Source organism: Cyrtonyx montezumae, unplaced genomic scaffold (genome assembly GCF_038088225.1).
Source record: "Cyrtonyx montezumae isolate F1298 unplaced genomic scaffold, pur_monq_1.0 scaffold_2, whole genome shotgun sequence".
In the NCBI taxonomy this organism is placed as follows: Eukaryota; Metazoa; Chordata; class Aves; order Galliformes; family Odontophoridae; genus Cyrtonyx; species Cyrtonyx montezumae.
In genome coordinates, this window is record NW_027071936.1 from 24,704,793 (window position 1) to 24,724,297 (window position 19,505).

A 19,505-nucleotide genomic window follows, 5' to 3' on the forward strand; every position below is an offset into this window, starting at 1 on the left:
TAAACACTGTTAACTGTGATACTTACAGTAAACATTCACCACTATCCTTATGCTAACAGGCAGCAATTAAAGCTTAAATACTGATTTAAGATACCCTCTACAAAATAGCTCCAACTGTACTAAAACGCCAAAACATTCTGTTGCCATACACAAGCTTTTAAAAGAGACCATTAAAATGGCATGGTAATAAAGTATACCAGGACAAAAAGGCTGCCTTATCCCACTCCCTAAGAAATAAATACCCCAGAGCAGCTGCAGTGCTGCAGGAGTATTTTAACATTGCTTTTTTTTTTTTTTTCTCATTAAAATATTTTTATTTGAGTACTTAATCATGTATTAAGGAAGCTGCAAAAAATGCAGCTTTATTAAATATTATTTACTGTTATACAAATATCTCACAGCTGTGTCTATGGGCTGAAGACACCAGTGGTATGGTATGAGCTCTCCTTTGTCCACACACTATGTACCTTATCTGCAGTGACACAAAGACAGAGATAGACAGAGAAAACATTTGACAGCAGCTGAAGAAAAGGACTTTGATAGCATTGGCAGAACAAAGAACAGGTGAGAGCCTTCAGGTCTCCTCATCTCCTCATTTTCTCCTCATCTCCTCATTTTAAAAGCGCTTCCTGTTCAGGATTTTATTTGCCTCTCTTCTTCGTGCTGGAGATGGTTCAGTACATACAGGACAACTTGATAGCAGAAGATGTACTGATCCTGCAAGGGGAAGAAGACCACAGTGCATCTGAAAAATGCTCCTGAGCAACTCACACTCACCTGCACAGCATTTGATATCAACACTATTTCTACAGTAAAATAACAACAACAACAACAAAAAACAAACGCAATGGAGAAACACACAACCTCAGCTTCAAATGAGTACAGGCCCTCACATGCCACAGAAAGGTGCACACAGCACTGATCTTCCTTTTGTGTCAAAACCACTTCAAACAGGATACGTACTTTACAAAAGTAGAAGTGGCAAGGGACTTTTCGAGGTCTTTCATCAAGTGAGCTAATAGAGAACTCTGATTACAGTGCAGATTACCTTAAAATGTTAGCAATGCAGCTTTAGGAGCTGATGTGTGATTTGGGGTGAGAATTCTTTTCTGTTTCTTTTTGTGAACTATAATGAGAGAAGTCCTCCACGTTCAAAAAGAGGTTGCAGGTCTCATGTAGGTTCAGTATCTCCAGATCCAGGTTACTCCTAGAGGTTCAGTTTATGTCTGGCTGAACACCTCTGTCCAAAAGGAGAGCTCAGGATGGTCTCCAGTGGTTTCAGAGATTCACAGGTGAGACTCTCTCTTTAGCATATAATACATATTTTTGTCTTTTTCCAAAAACTCAACTGATTTAGACAAACTCCAATTCCAACTCTATTTTTTAGTCAAAAACTGAAAGAACGCAGCATGCTTAAAGCTGCATATATTTCTTAAACCATAAAACTCATCCTGACACGCATCCAATTTCATTCTCATAACACAGGGCTCTCATTAGAGGGCACGAAGACAATCCCAGCACATCAGAGTTAGAATCCCAGTGTCTGGAAAGCTGTATGTGGAGACTTACCTCTGTCTGTACCATCCCGTGCCGCTGCAGGCGCATCGTGCGCACCAGGTCCGAGATGTCGAACTACCAAAATAAACAGCAGCAAGTTAAATGCTGGAAAAAGACATAAAATATCCCCAGCACCACATCAAGGAATCCACGTAACATTTAGCAGTGAAACAATTCACAATTCTGCGTATCCTGCACATCCTTAGTAGGTTACCAGCATGAGCTGTCTTGGGGCAATAAGGACATGGCTCTTCTACATCACCTTTTTCTTCCTCTGCTCTCTGGATTACTCCTACCAGGAGCTGAGTATGCAGAAAATTCAGTCCTTTGGCCCAGCCTTCCGTTTCTCCAGGTCTATGAAACTTCTGGACAATCAGGGGGGTGTTCAAAAACCCTACTGAGCTAAGCATAGCTCAGCTTCCCTACAAATTCATGAAAGAATTTGCTGTCTGGCCCAATGCGGACACCAACATAAGAAAGCTAGCCAGCACCTTCCTCAGCATCACCCTAGAAAGAATATTCCCAGTGGTGCTGGAAAACTGAATTGATACACTGCTGTCTCAGGCTGAGGTGTTTGTACAGGGTGAGTTTGTGATGTTTCCCTTCATCCCTCATTTTAAATACAGAAGTAGCACACCCACTAAGCACAGATGCTGCAAGTCAGGAGCACGGTTGAGCCCACTCTCTCAGGTACTCACATCAAGGTCTCTGCTGATGAGGCCCAGAACCACATCGATGCAAATCAGGGTCCCTGAGCGGCCAATGCCCGCACTGCAGTGTGTAACGATGGGTCCTGATCTGTGGACGTGCCGCATGTAGGAGATGAACGTCAGCAGGTCGTCGGGCTGAGAAGGGGTGTCGTGGTCAGGCCAGGCAGTGAAGTTCAGGTGGGAAATGTGCCGTACCTCACCTGTCTGTGGTGTAACAGAAGCAGGAACGAAACGTTACATATAGGAAGGAAAAAAAGAAAAGAGAGAAGTTCTGAAACTTAAATCTTGGAAGAGAGAGATCCGCTCCATGAAAGTGGTCTGTGATTTGATAAAACCAAAGAAATGATGACTGGAACTGAAAATAAACAGCAGGCAGTTAAATAGTATGAGGTTTTCTGTGCAGAAACATAGAAACAAACCAGCCAGACTGAATGAGGAATGAATGCTATATCTCTATGTATCTTTCTGTTTCCTGTGGACACAGGCACCTGGGGAGCCACATCTGAAGTCTAATTAGCATCAAAAAATCATCTCCTGGCCCAACTGCCTTCTCCTGTAAAGGTTCTGCAGCAGCACAAACTGTGGGGCTGAAGAGTTGCTCAGTAACGGTCACTGGGCAAAGAGAAGCTCTACGTTACCTCTCAGTGCAGACACTGTGATTAAAACTGGGCAAGACACTGGTGTGAGGAAAGAAATGCCAGCACTCAAAAAGCACCCAAAATCAGACTCGCTCACCTGGATATCTTCTAGCTCCAGCACTCTGATGATGAAGCCCTTCAGCTGCTGAAACCTTACAAGAGCCAGCCGCAGTCTGTCCGTTATCATGGTGGTTTTATGCAGCACATCCGGCCAGTAACGCTGGCATTTTATCTTCTCCCCTTCAACCTCCTGAGTCATCATGGCAATCACAGTACAGTTTTGCTCCCAAACCATCTGCCAGAAATCTGCTACGGTAGTGGGGAGAGGTCCTTGACAAGCAATGTAGACAAACTCCTCATTCCCTACTGGCATGCGAATGAAGCTGGCATTGATGTATCCACCTTCGCTGCCAAGAGGAACTCTGGTGGTATCGTCTGCAATTCCAGCACAACAGAAATACTTCAATGTTAGGCATGAATATGATTAAAGCTTCACACAGCAGAGATGCTGAGCCTTACAAACTCGCATGGTATTTATCTCCAAAAGGTGCTTCAACATTTTATTAAAAAACAGAAAGCATCAAACCAATGCAGTACTTGCATTGGGATGCAAATCAGTACTTTTATTTGAATTAAGTTGGCCAAGGGGGAAATCTATCCAACAGACATCACGGTGCCTGACTCCAGCTGCAGCGCTCCTGATGCTGAGGCTCAAAGCTTCTCACTCAGAGATAGCCTGGATCAGTTCTCACTGCTCCTCAACACCTCTCCTGGCTAACAAACAACATTTTGCTGCAGGAAATTTCCTGACAGTAGTATACCTGTCTGTTATTCCAAATTTACATGAGTACAACTGAAAAAAAATGTTAATTATGAATGAGATCTGTTGAAACACCTGAAAAATCTGTGGACATCCATCCTTTGCTGTTGTCCATGTTTGTTGTTCACTAATCTTACATCACTTTATAAACATTGACTTTAATCATGTAGAAAACGGCAGATGTATTTATCTTTTCCCTATTCAGCAGAAGATCCAATTAATTCTCCACACCAATGGAGATAAAATATCTGCACTGTGTCAGATCAATTAATACTCACAGGGGAGGATGTTTTTGTATCTGTTCTTCTTCCTGTTCTCCTTTGCTTGTCCAATCAAACACTGATCCAGTGGTTTTAACTCTTGAAGATTCTGTAGGGAAAGAATTTTTTGTAGGGCTATGAAAACAATCCAAGGGACTGAACACCTCTCCTACAAGGACAGGCTGAAAGAGCTGGGGCTGTTCAGCCTGGAGAAGAGGAGGCTCTGAGGTGACACCCGATAGCAGCCTTTCAATATCTAAAGGAGAGCTACAGGAAAGAAGGGGACAGACTCTGTAGTAGGGCCTGTTGTGATAGAACAAGGGGGAAAGGCTTCAAGCTTAAAGAAAGTAGGTGTAGGTTAGACATAAGGAAGAAGCTCTTTACAGTGAGGGTGGTGAGGCACTGGTTGCCCAGAGATGTGGATGTCCCGTCCCTGAAGACAGTCAAGGTGAGGCTGGATCAGGCTCTGAGCAGTCTAATTGAGCTGTGGTGTCCCTGTTCCTTGCAGGGGAGTTGGACCTTTAAAGGTCCCTTCCAACTCAAAGGAGTCTATGATTCTACGAATTACTCATGCATTAAAATGCTCTGAACAACAACAAGTGCTGAGAGCAGTCTCTAAAATAAACAAAATCCTAATGGATGCGCAAAATCATTCAGTCACAGAAAGGAATCTGATTTCACATAGCTAACAAAATACACCACCTTGAAACAAACAACCCATCAAATATCCAGTATGTATTTCGGCTTCTTCTCCCACAGGCAAGTTCACTGAACAAGACAAGCTGTAAGACCTGGAAAGGACTGTTTTCACATCCTGCAGCTCATTGTTGCAGCGTTTCTTTCCCTTGCCTATGCCTATTAGCATCACATTCATTTGGTAGTTTACCCCAAATAAGACACAAACAGATTTTTGAACTGAACTCGCATCTCAACCCAATTTCGTCTCTCAGCAGCTGCTGGGAAAGGAGGGGATGTCTGAAGGAACTCTTCTCATTCCTTTAAAGAGCTACAAATTAAAGAGCTGTGGTATTTAAGGCAGTGATGAATCAAGCATTCTATTTCTGTTTCGTCCTGTTAAAAGGCCAAGTTTTAGACAAAAGGCCCTAACAAGACTGATGTTACTCACTTCGATCTCTTTGGAAGGAACCCCCTGTTCCAGCAGTCCCCGCAGTACCCTGATGGCTGCCTTCAGCTTTGTTCCACAGTACTTGCCACCTGGGAGCACACTCACAGCATGGAGCGTGGAGATCTCTTCGTTTGTCACCAAAGGGGGATCTGGCAGAAGAATGAGGCTGATTTGGATGGCCGTATAAATAATGAACTAAATTAACAACTAAAGGAAAGAAATATGTAAAATGCAGTGCAATGTTGCATGCCATTGTTACTGTACTAGATGGCTTTTTTGCCATGCAAGGCTGCCTCTTACGTAATATCTTACGCTTTCTCCTTTTAGTAAATACACACATTGGAGACAGAGGGCTTCTGTATAACAATTTCAGGACTTGACATTTCTAATTCTATCTCAAAAAGTAAAGACTAATATCTGCCAAAGGCATCACATGTTGTTAAAGATTTTGTCAGGTAGGTGGAGGAAAGCTGCTGTCAACTCCAATCATAGACCCAACTTCGCCAATACGTGTCCTAGTGGACTTTCAGACACATGGTACTTTAAGCTGTAAATATTCTTTCCAGTGAGTCAAGGAGTTTTCCCACTATGCCTGTCATCAGGTCCTCAAACTATATCCAAGACATTTTAAAATTCCCATCTGGCATATTGGCTACTTCATGTGATCATCAGTTTTCAATTAATTGTTCGCTGAAGCTCTTGCCTTTATTTTCACGTTCCTGGTTGATTGATTCAATTGGTAATTCGTCACTTCCCCACGTGATTTCATCCTCATCTGCTTGACTCGAGGGAGGCTGTGGAGGAGATCTAAAGAGGGCAAAGAACAGAAGTAAGAAGCGACACCTAGAGACAATCAGTGTATCTGCAACCTAACGAAGCATGGCCAGAAATCACATCAATTACAGCTACAGGTACTTGCTAACCAGATCCATAGCAGTGACCTCAAAACCCACTTTTTTTTTCTCCTTTTTTAATATTTAGCACAGAAATAATAACATGGGAATTTCCAGGATTCAAGGCAGGTCAAAGCGAAAGCTAACAATGTGTTCGGGCACACCCTTATGTTTTCTGTGTACAAACAGTAAGTCTTAAGAGCCCAAATGGATATAGATTGATCAGTGGAACTACATGGGCACTGTGCTCTAAGATCAGAAGAAGCCACATTAGGGAACCTCGTGAAGATTCAAATTGAAGACAAGATTGTCTGAATTCCCTTGTTTGAAAGCAGCAAACTATTAGTATAGTGCAAATGAAGTTGTTTGAAACCACCTGACAAATGTCCTAGTTACCTGTTATAACCACATATCAAAAGGAATAAAAATGCAGCCAGGGGATGGTGAAGAATTTTAACATTTGAATAACAAGGAGAGAAAGCAATTTGATAAGACATTACACAGATACACATCCATCTATTTATACATACACACACACCCAATATGCATTATATCTGTACTGAGAGCTTCAAATCTCACAGGTTTATTTTCAAGAAACACTAGAAAAGGCATGATACCTTTCTGGCATAGGTCCTTCCTCACCATGATCTTCACAACCATTTATGTGCATGGGCTACCGGAAGAAAAAGGATGAAACATCAAAGTCACTGTTATAAAGGTTCACCCACTGTAGACATTAAAGGACATGAACAGCTACATGCAGTATTCCTGAAGGAGTCTAAGTTCAAATGTGAAGTTTCAAATTAGCAGATTCACTCTTCTAGACAGCTCACTAACCCAAAGCAACAGAGAGGGAGAATACTGAGCACTTGGAAAAGACCATACTATTATGGAGCCTGCTTTGGCAGGGGGTTTGGACTAGATGATCTTTAGAGGTACCTTCCAACCTCTACAATTATGTGATTCTGTGATTATAAGGCCAAAAGCTTTCTTAAAATTATTTCTGAACCGTGGCAGCAGAATAGCCACCTACACCTTTTACAGTTGACTTTTTTGTTTGTAATCTTTACAACCTTTTATGTGGCAAGATGATTGTGAGCACTTCTATTCCACGCCTAGCCACAACCATCACAGAATAGTTCTTTACCTCTAAATAAGAGCTATTCTGATATAGGTATTCCTCAAAACACAATGAAGACTCAGTAGTGAAGAGGATATTTCAGATCTCCCTAAGAGAAAGTCTCCAAGATGATTTTTGCTTATTGTGACACCTCAGCAGTTTCTACTGTCATATTCAGAGAATTCTACTTTTGGATCTCCCAGAGAACACTGATAGAGCTGGATGGCCGACTTACCTCCTTGCTCTCCTCACTGGACAGAAAGCTGCAGGGACATGCTAGACAGACAAGAGCTCTGCTAATTTGAAATCAAACCTGAGAAGCTAATGACTGGTGTAAAAGATGTGTAATAATGTTGGGGATGCAATATATAGAAGTCATTCAAATCAACGAGAGTAGTCTAGCACAACGTAAGGGGAAAGAAGGCTCACATTTACATTTTGGAAAGTCTACACAATATTCATTATCCCTGCTTCCTTTCTCTGTGCAGTAATCAAGGAAATTTTAGATGACATGCCTCAAGTAACACTAACAAGGTATTATATTATTACATTTTAAAAAATATTATTATTTAAAGTGCACATAAGGGTATTTCTACAAACTTCATGAAATAAGGGAAATAATAAATGGAAGGAGACTATCTGAGAAAGAAAAGTCTGCCAGCTTCTTGCCATCTCACCTCTGAAAAATCTTCAGGTAAAGATGATCCATCACAGTCTGTGTCTTCAGATTTATCTTCTGCCAGTTTTCCATTCATCTCCACTGGAGCAGGAAAATCAGAATGCAGAGAGAGAGCATAAACACACTGAAAGATGCCCAGAAATCACCTTCTTAAACACGTGAATCTTGTCACACCAGAATACAGGTGCCAGAATAAGCAAGTAACAAGTTCTAAGTCCCTCTGTTATCAGTATGTTGAAGAATCAGACTTGAAGCTTCCTCTTTTCTAAATATAACAGCTGCAAGTGAAAGTGAAGTTGTTGGCTCAGCTAACAGAATGGCTGTGCCACAGTGTAAGAGAGGGACAGGCCAGTGCTGGGAAGTGAGCAGATTCACCTGTCAACAGTGTGTTTGTGACTCCATTATATTTAGACCTGCAGTAGTTCTGAACGAGGTTTCCACTCACTCTAAGTCTTAATGAGATCCTTATAGAAAAAGTCTTACCTATCTGGCTGCTACATCACTTCTCTGCTGCCCTATCTGACAAGTTCAATATTTCTTCATTTGCAAATGAAGAAACTGACAAAATAATAATTCTAAAAGGTCTCCGTGCTACTTACACTTCACAAAAAAATTCCATGTTACCTATCATCTTGCCACTGCTCACTAGGCACCGTGTTTTCAGGTGGCCTGGTTTCCAAGTGACCTGCTTTTCCAATGACTCAGTACCTGGCAGATGATCTCCTGACGTGGCCTTCTTGACGTGCAGAAGGCTCTGGGCCTCTGATGTTGCATTGTTACGATTTAAGAGGTTCTGGGCTTCCTCATCTACAACATCCAACAGATACTGGACTACTTCATTGTGATCATCCTCATCATAATATTCATCATCTGGAACTTCTGTTTCTAAAAAGGAATAGAATAAAATAATATTTTTTCCCTAAACAGGGGAGGGGGCAGGGCAGAGAGGGAGAGAGTCAGACACTGAAGTGTTATTTCTACTTGTTATCAAGTCTTTCCCTCATTGTCTCTGGCATAAAATTCAGATTTCATAAATCTACTTCCAACGTTAACAAATTCCTCAAGAACACACCATAAGGCTTGGAGATGATTTTCTAAACTTGACTGCCATCCTTAATTTGACTCATTTCAGTCAGTTCAAAATGTGCTATTGCCCTGACTCTCCTTCATCCAAGAACCAAATTCTGAATAACATGGTCCCTCATCTCAACCATTCTTACCTGATTTGTCACTGTGTTCAGAAACATCTGATATCTGAGCAGCAAAGCCAAGTGAAGGGGCACCTCCAGATCCTGTGAGATTCATTTGTCCCTTTGTATGATGGATATTATTTTCCACGTTTGCATGAGAAGGTCCTATGATGCTGTTGCCATTGACCTAAGAAAAGTGAAGAACAATACAGTTTAACTCCTAAAGTTTGGCAATTTTGAAGCTCCATTAGGTACAAACAGAAAGAAACTAGGCATATCCTATCTCAGCCGAACTAACTGAGTGATGGGGTGGGTAGAACTCTACCTGTCCATTTGATAGCTTTTAATTGTGTTAGAATTTTCAAATGAAATGAACAAAGGAAAAAAAATATAGTAACTAAGAAAAATAAAACACGATGAAGAACTAACTACTAGAAGGAAACACAAAATAATATCTCACATTATTACATACTCTTTAACACACACAGGCTTCAATTCCTCAGATCCCACATCACACCACTTCTCAGGAGAAAAAACAACCAACAAACAAAAAAAACTAAACCAACAGAAAAGAAACAGAGGGGTAAAAAGGAAGAAACAAGAATAAGCATCTGTAGAAGCTGGGAAGAGACCAGATCACAGCCTGGCCTCCTTCATATAAGGTGATTCGTCTTTCCATAGAGCAATCCCATAGATATAGATTAATGCAAAAAGCGTGTTCACTAATTATTATATTATATATTATAATTTTTTCGCATCCAATGGCAACATAGCATTTGCATAGTTTGGTATAAAGCACTTTTAAATTAAATTACTTATTAAGACAAACCAAAAAACAACTTATGTAAACTATATGAAAATGTACTCCACTGAGGAATACTTACTTTGGGCTCATAAGCATCAGTTATCTTTTCTGTTTTATCACAGAGATCTCCATGCGAGCAGCCTAAACAAAACAGGGAAAAAACAACAACTTAAGAACATAATTTTCCCTGTAATTACATTAGTTTCCATCAATTATCTTTTTTATTAAAGAAACTGGACATAATGCGTTGTGAAATGAGTATCATTTCTGCCTGCTCGATTAATGGCCATTGACAAGATGACATCTGATGAGCTATACCTGATTATGTTTATGTGAACTTCAAGTTCAATGGAATGATAGAGAAGAATGCTCCATACAAATAATCAGCTTTAAGCAAAGATAAATGTTGGTAAGCAGCCTAACAACCTGCAGTAGGAAGGCAACACTTGCACCTTAGGAAAATAGAATGTGATCTCCGTTCCTTTCAACTGTATAGATTACAACCTTGAAATAACAACAACAAAACCAAACCAACACACATCATCTACCACCTGGGTCCTTGCTGTAAGGTACCTTCTCCTCCTTGGTAAAGAAAAGAGGGGTATCATGATCTAAAAGACCACTGCCTATCCCAAACATCACATTATTGGTATAATAAATGAGACATGGTGGAACAAGTCGTTGCTACGTACCTAGTTCTAGTGCAGTTCTGGATTTGCTTGTAAAAGCATGTGTAAGAAACGAAGCAATTAGACAAAATCACAGGAAGACCAAGGTGTTTAAGGCAGTGTCTACCAAGATCCAATTACAGGGCTGGTTCTTAACCAATATATTGACCAAGATTTAGAAAACAATGTTCAGTACAGTTGAAAAGTATGAGCAACTATGAACTGGAAGAGTTAAAATAATGCCATGAGGCAAGCTCAAAATTCAAAATGAATGATAAATTAATGAGTAAGTGTGGAAAACAAGACTGACGAATCAAAACAAATGCAAAGCACAAAATGTCAATTGAAAAAGCACGTTCCAGATACAAGTGGCAGCATATGTGGTGACTCAGCAGAGAAGCAAATGTAGTTGGTGAAACATATTAACTCCAGAGTAGTGCTTAGCAAAAGAGAGTTGCTCTCACTGGGTCAGTGCTAAAAGGAGTGCTGTCTACAGAATGCTCAAAGCCATTGCTCCTGTCTGCTGGACAATGCTGAACCTCAGTCCATGCCACATGTGGAGCTGCAGACACCACATGTGAAGAGATAAGCAGACAGATGGAAACAAACTGTGGGGATGCAATAAAACCAATCTGGGCTGTTTTGCTCTTGAAAAAGAGAAGATGGACATCACACCCGAAGCCTCTGCAGATGTAACAGACTGATGTTTTTATCTGTGGTCAGAACAAACAGGACACAAGTAAAAGAAATCCTATATATGTAATAATAATAACGTATCAGTTATACTTACTCCTTGAATGACTTAGGGTTGTTATGAGAGAAAATGTCTCAACTGCCAGAGAAACTGAATAAACGACTGCTGGAGCTATCTCAGCACGCAGAGTTGTAGTGCAGCAACTGCACTCCAGAGAGCATGCAAGACCCATACTGCTCCCTTCATTTTTACTGATGTGCATTTCACATGCAGTGAGTGACCACAGAAATCTTACCATTAGCTTTCTTTGACCATGAATCTGAGCTGTCTGGGCTCTTGGATTTTGGAAGCACTGGATGACCGTCTCTATGAAAAGAAACGTGTACAGAAATTTTTATTATGAAAAAGAAATTGATCAACCAACCAACAGAAAGCCCTGGTTATTGTACATATACATCTATCTTAATACTCAGCAATCAACAAAATTGCTCATTGTGCTTTCCATTTCAACAATTCTGGAATGTTAAAAACACTTAATGACAAACATGAAGTAGTAGGGGTACTTAGGTTGTTTCCTAGTTCTGGAATCAGTGAGGACTGTGTGCAGTATCATTCCAGGTTCTGACAGAAGGATTTGATCTCGTTTGGCTCCAAGGGGAAGGAAAGGCAGTGAGGGAGCAAAGAACATCAGCATGACTGGAAGGTTTCAAAATGGTGGGGAATGTTGCCAGACTTCCCATTCCAACCAAAATTTAAAACTTAAGAGCAGTCTGGAGAGTTTGTCAGACTGCAGTATTTCCATGCAAATAGAAGCAGGGATTAGAGAAATTACATTGGTTTCTGGGATCTGTGCCAGAGAGTTTTGACATTCAGAGCTGTGCCAGAACATCCAACCGATGGAACTATTTAAGCACAGAACAATATAATTTAATGCAAATCTGAGAGAATATGTTCCCTTTCTGTGGCACCAATCCTCAGTAACAGAGGAACCAGCTGGGTGAATGGCTGCATAGCAGGAACAAGTTTTATCCACATACAAACAGTAAGTACAGGGAACCAAATGCTCCCAGAACACACCTGGTCACTTTGAGCACCACCCAAGGAAGGGATGTTTCCAATGTCCTTTTGGCTTCTTTCAGAGTCATTCCTTGTGTGCTGACCCCATTAATGTAATGGATAATATCAAGTACACGGAGACTCTCCTCTCTGGCAGCAGCTGACTTGGGGAGAATGTCACTGATATACACAACCTGGTAAATGCTGTCATGACCTCCTGCTAACAGCAGACCTGTGCAGGAAAAAGACAAAAAAAATTCTATGTAAGTTAAGAGAGAAAAAAAAAATCACATTAGAGTGAAAAAGCGCTTTAATTTTCTGTTACCTAGCTCCTCCTTATGGCACGTTAGTGTAACATCAGGCAGCAAGTGAGGCAATACTGGCATCTTGGGTAACTCCAACACTCGTCCTAGAACCAACCTGACAGTCTTAGAGGCAGCACGGAGAAAGCTGACTGCATCTGTATGACTCATATTGGTGACATCAATGTCATTCACCTGTGAAGACAAAGGCAACAAGTATCTCCTAGTCGGGTTCCAAATGAAACTCTTTCACAGCTAATCTATGTTTATTTCCTAACAAGGTGGGAACCATCAGTGTATTTGATCAATTTCTTCTCCATGCATTCGAGTATCTTATTAAATCAATACTTCTCTCTTTAAATAGGATGTTTTAAATAGGATGTGCTGTAACTCCTTTCAGCAACCTTCTTAGTGTTATCCTACTTGTAATCCCTTTGTCTAACTGCGAAAAACCATGCACACCTTTGCTACTTCAGCAATTTAACTTTATCACACAACAGAGTTCACTATTTGTTTTGGTTTTGGCTCAAAGTTGATTTTTTCCACTCAGCCCCTTTCTCTGGAAATGGTAATTCTCTCACTTTTATGAGTCGGTCTCCAGGTCGCAGTCTCCCATCACTTTTGGCAGGATCCTGAACAATGTCATGAATGTAGCAGCCCACATTATCATTGCCTTTGGTCACTGTGAAGCCCAGGCTGCCCTTTTCAGACTTGGTCATGGTGATCTGGAGTTCTACTTCCTAGGGGAAGAAAGTAGCACTTAACAACACAAAAAAAAACCAGAAGCAGCTTTAGACCATGGGCGAATTGAATTTAAGACTGATAGATAACTAATGCACCAATTGGTGTAAATGGAACAGAAGCCTGGATAGCACTGAGACATATGTCAGAGCAGGCTCCGCTCAGCTGTATCCAGCACTCGCTTCTCATTTGGACATGCATGAAGCTGACCGAAGGCCTAATGATCTAAACAGAGTTGTGAAGGCTCACGTCAAAATTTACACCTTGCTTTACTCTGAAATAGCTATCATACATAAAAAGGCTTTTGGGAAAGACAACACAGCAGGAGCTATTCAAGTGAAGTAGGTGAATAGGTTTTCCTGCACTGAGACAAAACTACATCTCCCCTGGGTACTGCACACATGCATATACCTTCTCTATTTTTATTTGCGTGAACTGTCATTTGAAAGATGCATATCTGCTTTATTAACACAGTCACACAATGGCATGAAGGTTTGTTAAAAAAACCTCTGAAGAAGAGACTAAAAAGGAAACATTTTGGTAGTTCTCAAAAAGGGTGTAGTGGATCGAACAGCTGTGTAACCTGGGAGGCCTCCACAACTGAAAAGTGCCAGGGCTCAGGTGTCATGTTCTTTTTATTTGTGAATCAATTACATGAGGCTATGGAAGCTCAAGCACCTACAGATACTCAGCACAAATGTTTACAGGGTGGCAAGAAGCTATCTCAGAAGAGTCTCAAAACTTCACTGCATCTTGTGGCAGAGCACAAAATGTTGAGGCAAAGCAGCAAAGAACAGGGTCTCCTGAGGCCCCCTTTTGCCCACATTTATCCCATGATCTCCAGCCAGTCATGCAGCAAGGTAACTGGCATATAAGGCTGCCCTGAGAACTTGTCTAGAGCTAGGGAAATGTTTAACACCAAGCTTCTAGGATAAAACAACACCCAAAATATATGTATGCAAATCTGCCTATGCACACAGGGATGCATTCATACTCACAGAGGGAAATATTATCAATCCCTGAAAACCTCAGAGAGGAAAAAAAAAAACTTCCAGTTGCCACAGTAGGGAGTACACTTACACTACTGAAGGACAGACACAGGAAATTACCGGTTCATAATCTTCAGCACTTTTTTCCAGCTGGCTGAGTAGCGAAGCCACTCCTTCCAGGCGTGGAGGCAGCTCAGAAGCAGAAGCAGCATAACAGCTGTTTATTAAAACAGATGTGCTAACTTCAGGAATGGTTCTACAGGGTGGGATCGACGTCAAATCCAACGGCAGAGTGCTGGAGATAAACAAGCACATCACATCAAGGATCAGCTTACACAAAACGGCTGTTGAAAATGAATACGTGAACTAATATTGATTTTATACAGATCTAGCAAGCAAAACAAAAGCAGCGTTCCCATGAATGCACTATGGGGATCATTATGAGCTACTCACCTGTCCTCAAGCTGTGACCTGCTAGGTCCTGCCTCATGCGCAGGATACAAGATGGTGTGAAGAGCACCATCCTGAGCACTGCATGCCTCGTGCTGGCTGTATGCCTGTGTCACAGCTTCATCAGGAGCCTGGCAGAGGGCAGAAGTCCAGCTAGGGCCCAACTGTGCCAAGGAGTCCATCGCCTCCTCATCACCACTCCTGCTGCTGTCACTGTAGCTGTCTCTCCTAGAGGGAGACTTCAGTCTTCTCTTGCTCAGATCAGTAGTTTCATTTTCATCTGAGCTGTCACCCTGTTCTTCATTTGATGGACCAGAAACTTCCCTGTTGACATCTGGAAATACTTGTAGGGGTGAATTGATGGGAGTCTACAGAAAGCAAGGACATTTAAATGCATTAAACTCCAGTTCTGCAGGTGCAAAGACTGCATAAAATTACCAAAGGCTGTGACTGAGTGGCCTCTTCCACCTAGGTGTAGCTCCAGCTCGATGAATGTATCACAAAGCAGTTCCATCAAGTTCAACACAACTTTGCCAAGACAAAGTATGCAGAACTTTGAAATATATGGTGCTAAAGAACTGCAAAATCATATAAGGGAAACAGATTTAAAAAAACGTGTATACGCTTTTATGGGCCAATTTTTGCATTCATGAACATAAAGATCTGTGACTGTGTTACAAACAAAATGTCACTTGTTTCTTTGTTGCCTCCCCTCACCCATATGCGCTCTTTTATCAAAGATATTTTGTACTTGAAATGAATTACAGGGTGAGTTATTTCTATTATTATTTTGTTTAGTTGTCCATCTCCTTTTCTTATTCTATCATCACGTTGTATACATTTACATTTCTGACATTGGGCTTGAACAGCTTTACCACTTTGAACACAAGATTAAAATAACTCCATTAGAAGAACTGCTTCCACTCCTTTTACACTTTCCTACATTATGGAAAGCCTGCTTTTCAGACAAACTCCTCTCTGCAGTCTCTTTTGCAGAAATACTTTAATTTCTACTTTTTGTAAGCATCCAGCAATGTCTGCCTGTTCTTCCAATTTAACTACTGGAATACTTAAAAAATTGTTCTTGGGGCATCTCTAAATTCCAGCAAGTAAATATAACAATCTCTTCCCTAGTTGTTTATATACACCAGAAGCAGACAAACTGCTGTTTCAGAGAACATATTTCACACACGTTACAGGAAACTGCAGTTTCTATTTCAGATCAACTTCAAATCCATGAGGTACAAAGGAAACCCCACCTCAAAAACAGCACAGTAAATCAATCTAAATATCTTAAAATACAAAATTAAAAATATAAAAAAATAAAAAAATAAAAAATGTAACAAAGACAAAACCCATGTCTGTGAATTTCTCAGTACAGTCCACAGCAGCCAACCTTCTACGAGCACAATTCCCACATCTGTCCATCTCTATCTTGCATTTAATTAACTAACCCACCAGATCAAATAAATGAACCCTCAAACAGTAATTAAAAAATAAGAATCTTATGCTGTAGGCCTTACCAACAAAGCAGGATCGATGTCTGGAAGTATACCAGGTGGTGGCCGACAAAGGAGAAGAGAAACTTCTGGAGATGTTCCCCTCAGTGCGGAGATGACTTCCTATGGCCATATTTGGGTTCAGTATTAGACAGAGCCACCAAGATGTGCAGAACTACCACAGCACAAGTTATATCACTAAGCAGACAGTAGAAATCACTAACCTGCTGGGACAAATCCTTGAGTGATGCCCCATTAACTTTGAGAATGACATCTCCAATGTCTATCTGACCACTCTCTGCAGCAGGCTGTCCAGGGAAGAGCTTCTTCACCCTCACAATGGTTGAGCCCAGCTGCTCTGGAGTGGGATTATCCTCACGGCAGAAGCTGAACCCAAGACCTGAGCTGTTCTTCAGCAGCTTTACCTCAAATGTGTTCTCTGTAAGAGAAGCGGTAGCACATTATTTCCTACAGCACACTGGCCATTAAAACAAAGGCTGCGCACTCGGCCTTCAGCCACGATACTCTCTGTCTGATGGCTTGCCTTCCTTACACCACACAGCACATGGAGGTGTCCCCAAAGTTCAGTCCTCCAGAAACCCATTAAGGAGACTGCCATAGCTGAGTGATGTGCCTGTTCTGGCCACTGAACACACCTGTGAGAGCAGCAACTGTAGCTCTGGGCAAGCAGAATAAAACCTACCCAGGAAAGAAGACCAAAAGGCACCAGCAGTAGTTTCCCCACATGCACAGACTCCCCTCCCTTTGCACAGCTCTGCAGGAGGAAATGGGAGATGTCAGCCTCTGGTCAGGCAGACAGCTAGCCTTTCTCCAGTCCCAACTCTGGATGTCTGCTTCCATCTAGACAGGAGCAGAAGTTATATATAAAAGGAACTCTCAGTTATATATGAGGATTTAACCTCCACTTAGTACATTTGTCTTAGCAGCACCAGAATCAGCAGCACCCTTCTACCTCAGCAATCCTACAGCCCTGGCCTGCTGGTAAAACTGGAAACAAAAAGAGAACAGTGAGAGAGCATACAGTTAATAGTCACTGAACTGTGTTAACAAGATGTGAAAAGAAACCTTCAAAACAAATTGTAATGGCACAGAAAGGCAAAATTTGCACTATGCGCAGGGGCTAGGTATGAATTCCTACCAGCTCCTTCTCCTGCCTTTCTATTCCACAGGAGATACAGAAAAACAATTATATAAAACTAAAGGATGCTTTCAGTGTCCTGAGTTTTCCTACATGGCCAGACCTGCAGTGACAAAGCTGTAGTCTTTGGTAGCTCTTGTTGCTGGTTTCTCCTGAGGCTCACACGCCAGATTTGGAGGTGTGCACTGCGGTGTTACCGGTGCGTGAGCCTTTGCCACTGAAAGCTGTCCTTTTTCCAACAGCAGATGCACCACCTGAAAAGATGAAACCTCTGGTTAGTGGGCAGTGGCTATGGAAATGGCATAGTCCACAGTACATGTTTCTTCCTAACATGTCAGGATCTTTACCCACTGACCTGCCCAGTGTTTCTCAGCGTTTCCACAGCTTGTTTATGAGTAGCACCTTCCAAACTAATTCCATTGACAGAAAGCACACGATCACCTAGAAAGAAGAAGTGCATTATTTGAGAAAAAGTGAAGCACAACATAAACAAAACACAGAAACATGAAACTCTCAGCTAACAAAGGCAGTGACTGAAGTAAATAATAGAATCGTAGAATCATTAAGGTTGGAAAATACCACTAAGATCATCTAGTCCAACCTCAATCCATCTCTACCACAGCCCTCCATTGGGGGACAAAATTTTGAATTAAAACCATAAACATGTGACCTCAGAAAAGCAGTTCTTCCTCCTGGTGCCTTCTCTTCTTGTGCTTTTGACAAACAGATTTTCCAGCTTCCAAGCCACAGTATATCCTCAAAACTATCCTGGACAGTTCTCTGCCCATTTCTCACATTAAGAACCCCTGATGTAGTGACCCAAAATACCTTTTTCTATTCTGCCATCTTCTTCAGCTGCTCCCTTTGGAATAACTGCTTTCACATAAATACCACCGTGCTTTATACTCGTGTTTACACCACCCTAAAAGGAGAGCAAAAATAGGATCTGTGAGTATTTGTACAGATAGAACACTTTGTAATTCAATACAACATGCTACAAGGAGAGCTGCACTCAAGGAAGCACTTTGGCTACTGGAACATAAAAGGAAAGGCCAAATTGTCAAATAAAAACATTTTACAAAGCATGGTTCACAGACATGCAGTTTGTTATGAGTCAGGCTAGGGTGGAAGACTACAAACACAACGCATCACAATGCAAATGCACTCCAGTCAAGGAGGTATCCTGCAGCAAAGCATGTCTGCTGTGCTGGAGTTTTACATGCTTGCATGCACACAAAGCTTCAAGAACTGTGTGAGCACAGCAGGCAGCAAGAGCCAAAGAGGAGATATATCCCATGCGGTGTCCTACTCCAATTCACCCTCTGATGTAACACAAACTGAGGAGTGCTTCTTTTCCCCCAGGTCATTGAAATTTGTTTATCTATACTGAAAAAACTGCTCAAGCTCAAGTGGCTCTGTTTTCTGTGCACCTTTGCATTCCAGTCTCTCAGACAGCCAACACTGCACTGTCAGAGCTGCTCCACAAACTGGGGGAGGAAGGAGACCAACAAAACGTTAATGTTCACTCTGAAAGTGAGTGATGCTACATCTGAAAGATTAAAGCACAGAGCTGGTTATGTCCCTCTTCTTTTCACCACTGTGTAGGATGGCAGAACAAGGCTCAGCATGGACAATGAAAAAGGAAAGCACAATGAAGGCATCACACTTGGTAATCCTCCAAGGGCCATCATTGCATTGCTGGCATTTTGTGATAGTTTCTGCAAGGCTCCTGTAGATATGCAGCAGGCTTGCTGCTGCTCAGTAACCATGTCCTTCTCACCCTTTGTGCCTCCAGACACTTCGCACTGAGATCCTGACAGAGGAATGCAACTTCAGTGGTTGCAAATTCTAACTCCACTATCCATACTCCCACACTTGGGAGAAGAGAGACTCGGTTTAGATATAAGCAGCCACTAAAACCCAATAGATCCAATCTACAGTTAATAGCTGCTCACTGTTGTTATAATTTATGCTACTTTTCCATTCTCAAATTATTGCATAGTCTGCCGATCTATCAACCAGCGATAATTCTGGAATATTAAAATACTCAGATGCATTTCTGAACACAAAACAAAAATAAGAACAGTTAAAGTTGTGTGCATCTCAGTTAAGATTCATTCTATTCACCTCTGAAGTGCTACTGTGAAGT

At 41.5% G+C, this 19,505-nt stretch overlaps 1 protein-coding gene across 2 annotated transcripts in view; it reads right to left on the reverse strand.

The window, feature by feature from the left end:
• Window positions 1-604: 604 nt before the first annotated feature.
• PTPN13 (protein tyrosine phosphatase non-receptor type 13) overlaps window positions 605-19,505 on the reverse strand; it is a 95,489-nt gene continuing 76,588 nt past the window's right edge. The window contains exons 26-48 of one of the 2 annotated variants that reach the window (XM_065736649.1): window positions 18,185-18,278; window positions 17,712-17,797; window positions 17,460-17,610; window positions 16,422-16,636; window positions 16,222-16,320; window positions 14,702-15,066; window positions 14,369-14,543; window positions 13,100-13,258; window positions 12,542-12,713; window positions 12,238-12,448; window positions 11,456-11,526; window positions 9,878-9,939; window positions 9,024-9,180; window positions 8,512-8,688; window positions 7,802-7,884; window positions 6,622-6,677; window positions 5,815-5,918; window positions 5,112-5,260; window positions 4,004-4,094; window positions 3,003-3,340; window positions 2,256-2,471; window positions 1,570-1,632; window positions 605-717 (exon numbers count right to left, since the gene is read on the reverse strand). In XM_065736649.1, the coding sequence (XP_065592721.1) occupies window positions 634-717; window positions 1,570-1,632; window positions 2,256-2,471; window positions 3,003-3,340; window positions 4,004-4,094; window positions 5,112-5,260; window positions 5,815-5,918; window positions 6,622-6,677; window positions 7,802-7,884; window positions 8,512-8,688; window positions 9,024-9,180; window positions 9,878-9,939; window positions 11,456-11,526; window positions 12,238-12,448; window positions 12,542-12,713; window positions 13,100-13,258; window positions 14,369-14,543; window positions 14,702-15,066; window positions 16,222-16,320; window positions 16,422-16,636; window positions 17,460-17,610; window positions 17,712-17,797; window positions 18,185-18,278 (3,378 nt within the window). In that variant the 3' untranslated portion in view covers window positions 605-633. Of the gene's footprint in view, window positions 718-1,569; window positions 1,633-2,255; window positions 2,472-3,002; window positions 3,341-4,003; window positions 4,095-5,111; window positions 5,261-5,734; window positions 5,919-6,621; window positions 6,678-7,801; window positions 7,885-8,511; window positions 8,689-9,023; window positions 9,181-9,877; window positions 9,940-11,455; window positions 11,527-12,237; window positions 12,449-12,541; window positions 12,714-13,099; window positions 13,259-14,368; window positions 14,544-14,701; window positions 15,067-16,221; window positions 16,321-16,421; window positions 16,637-17,459; window positions 17,611-17,711; window positions 17,798-18,184; window positions 18,279-19,505 lie in introns of those variants that run through there. The other variant, XM_065736648.1, reaches the window with a different exon arrangement.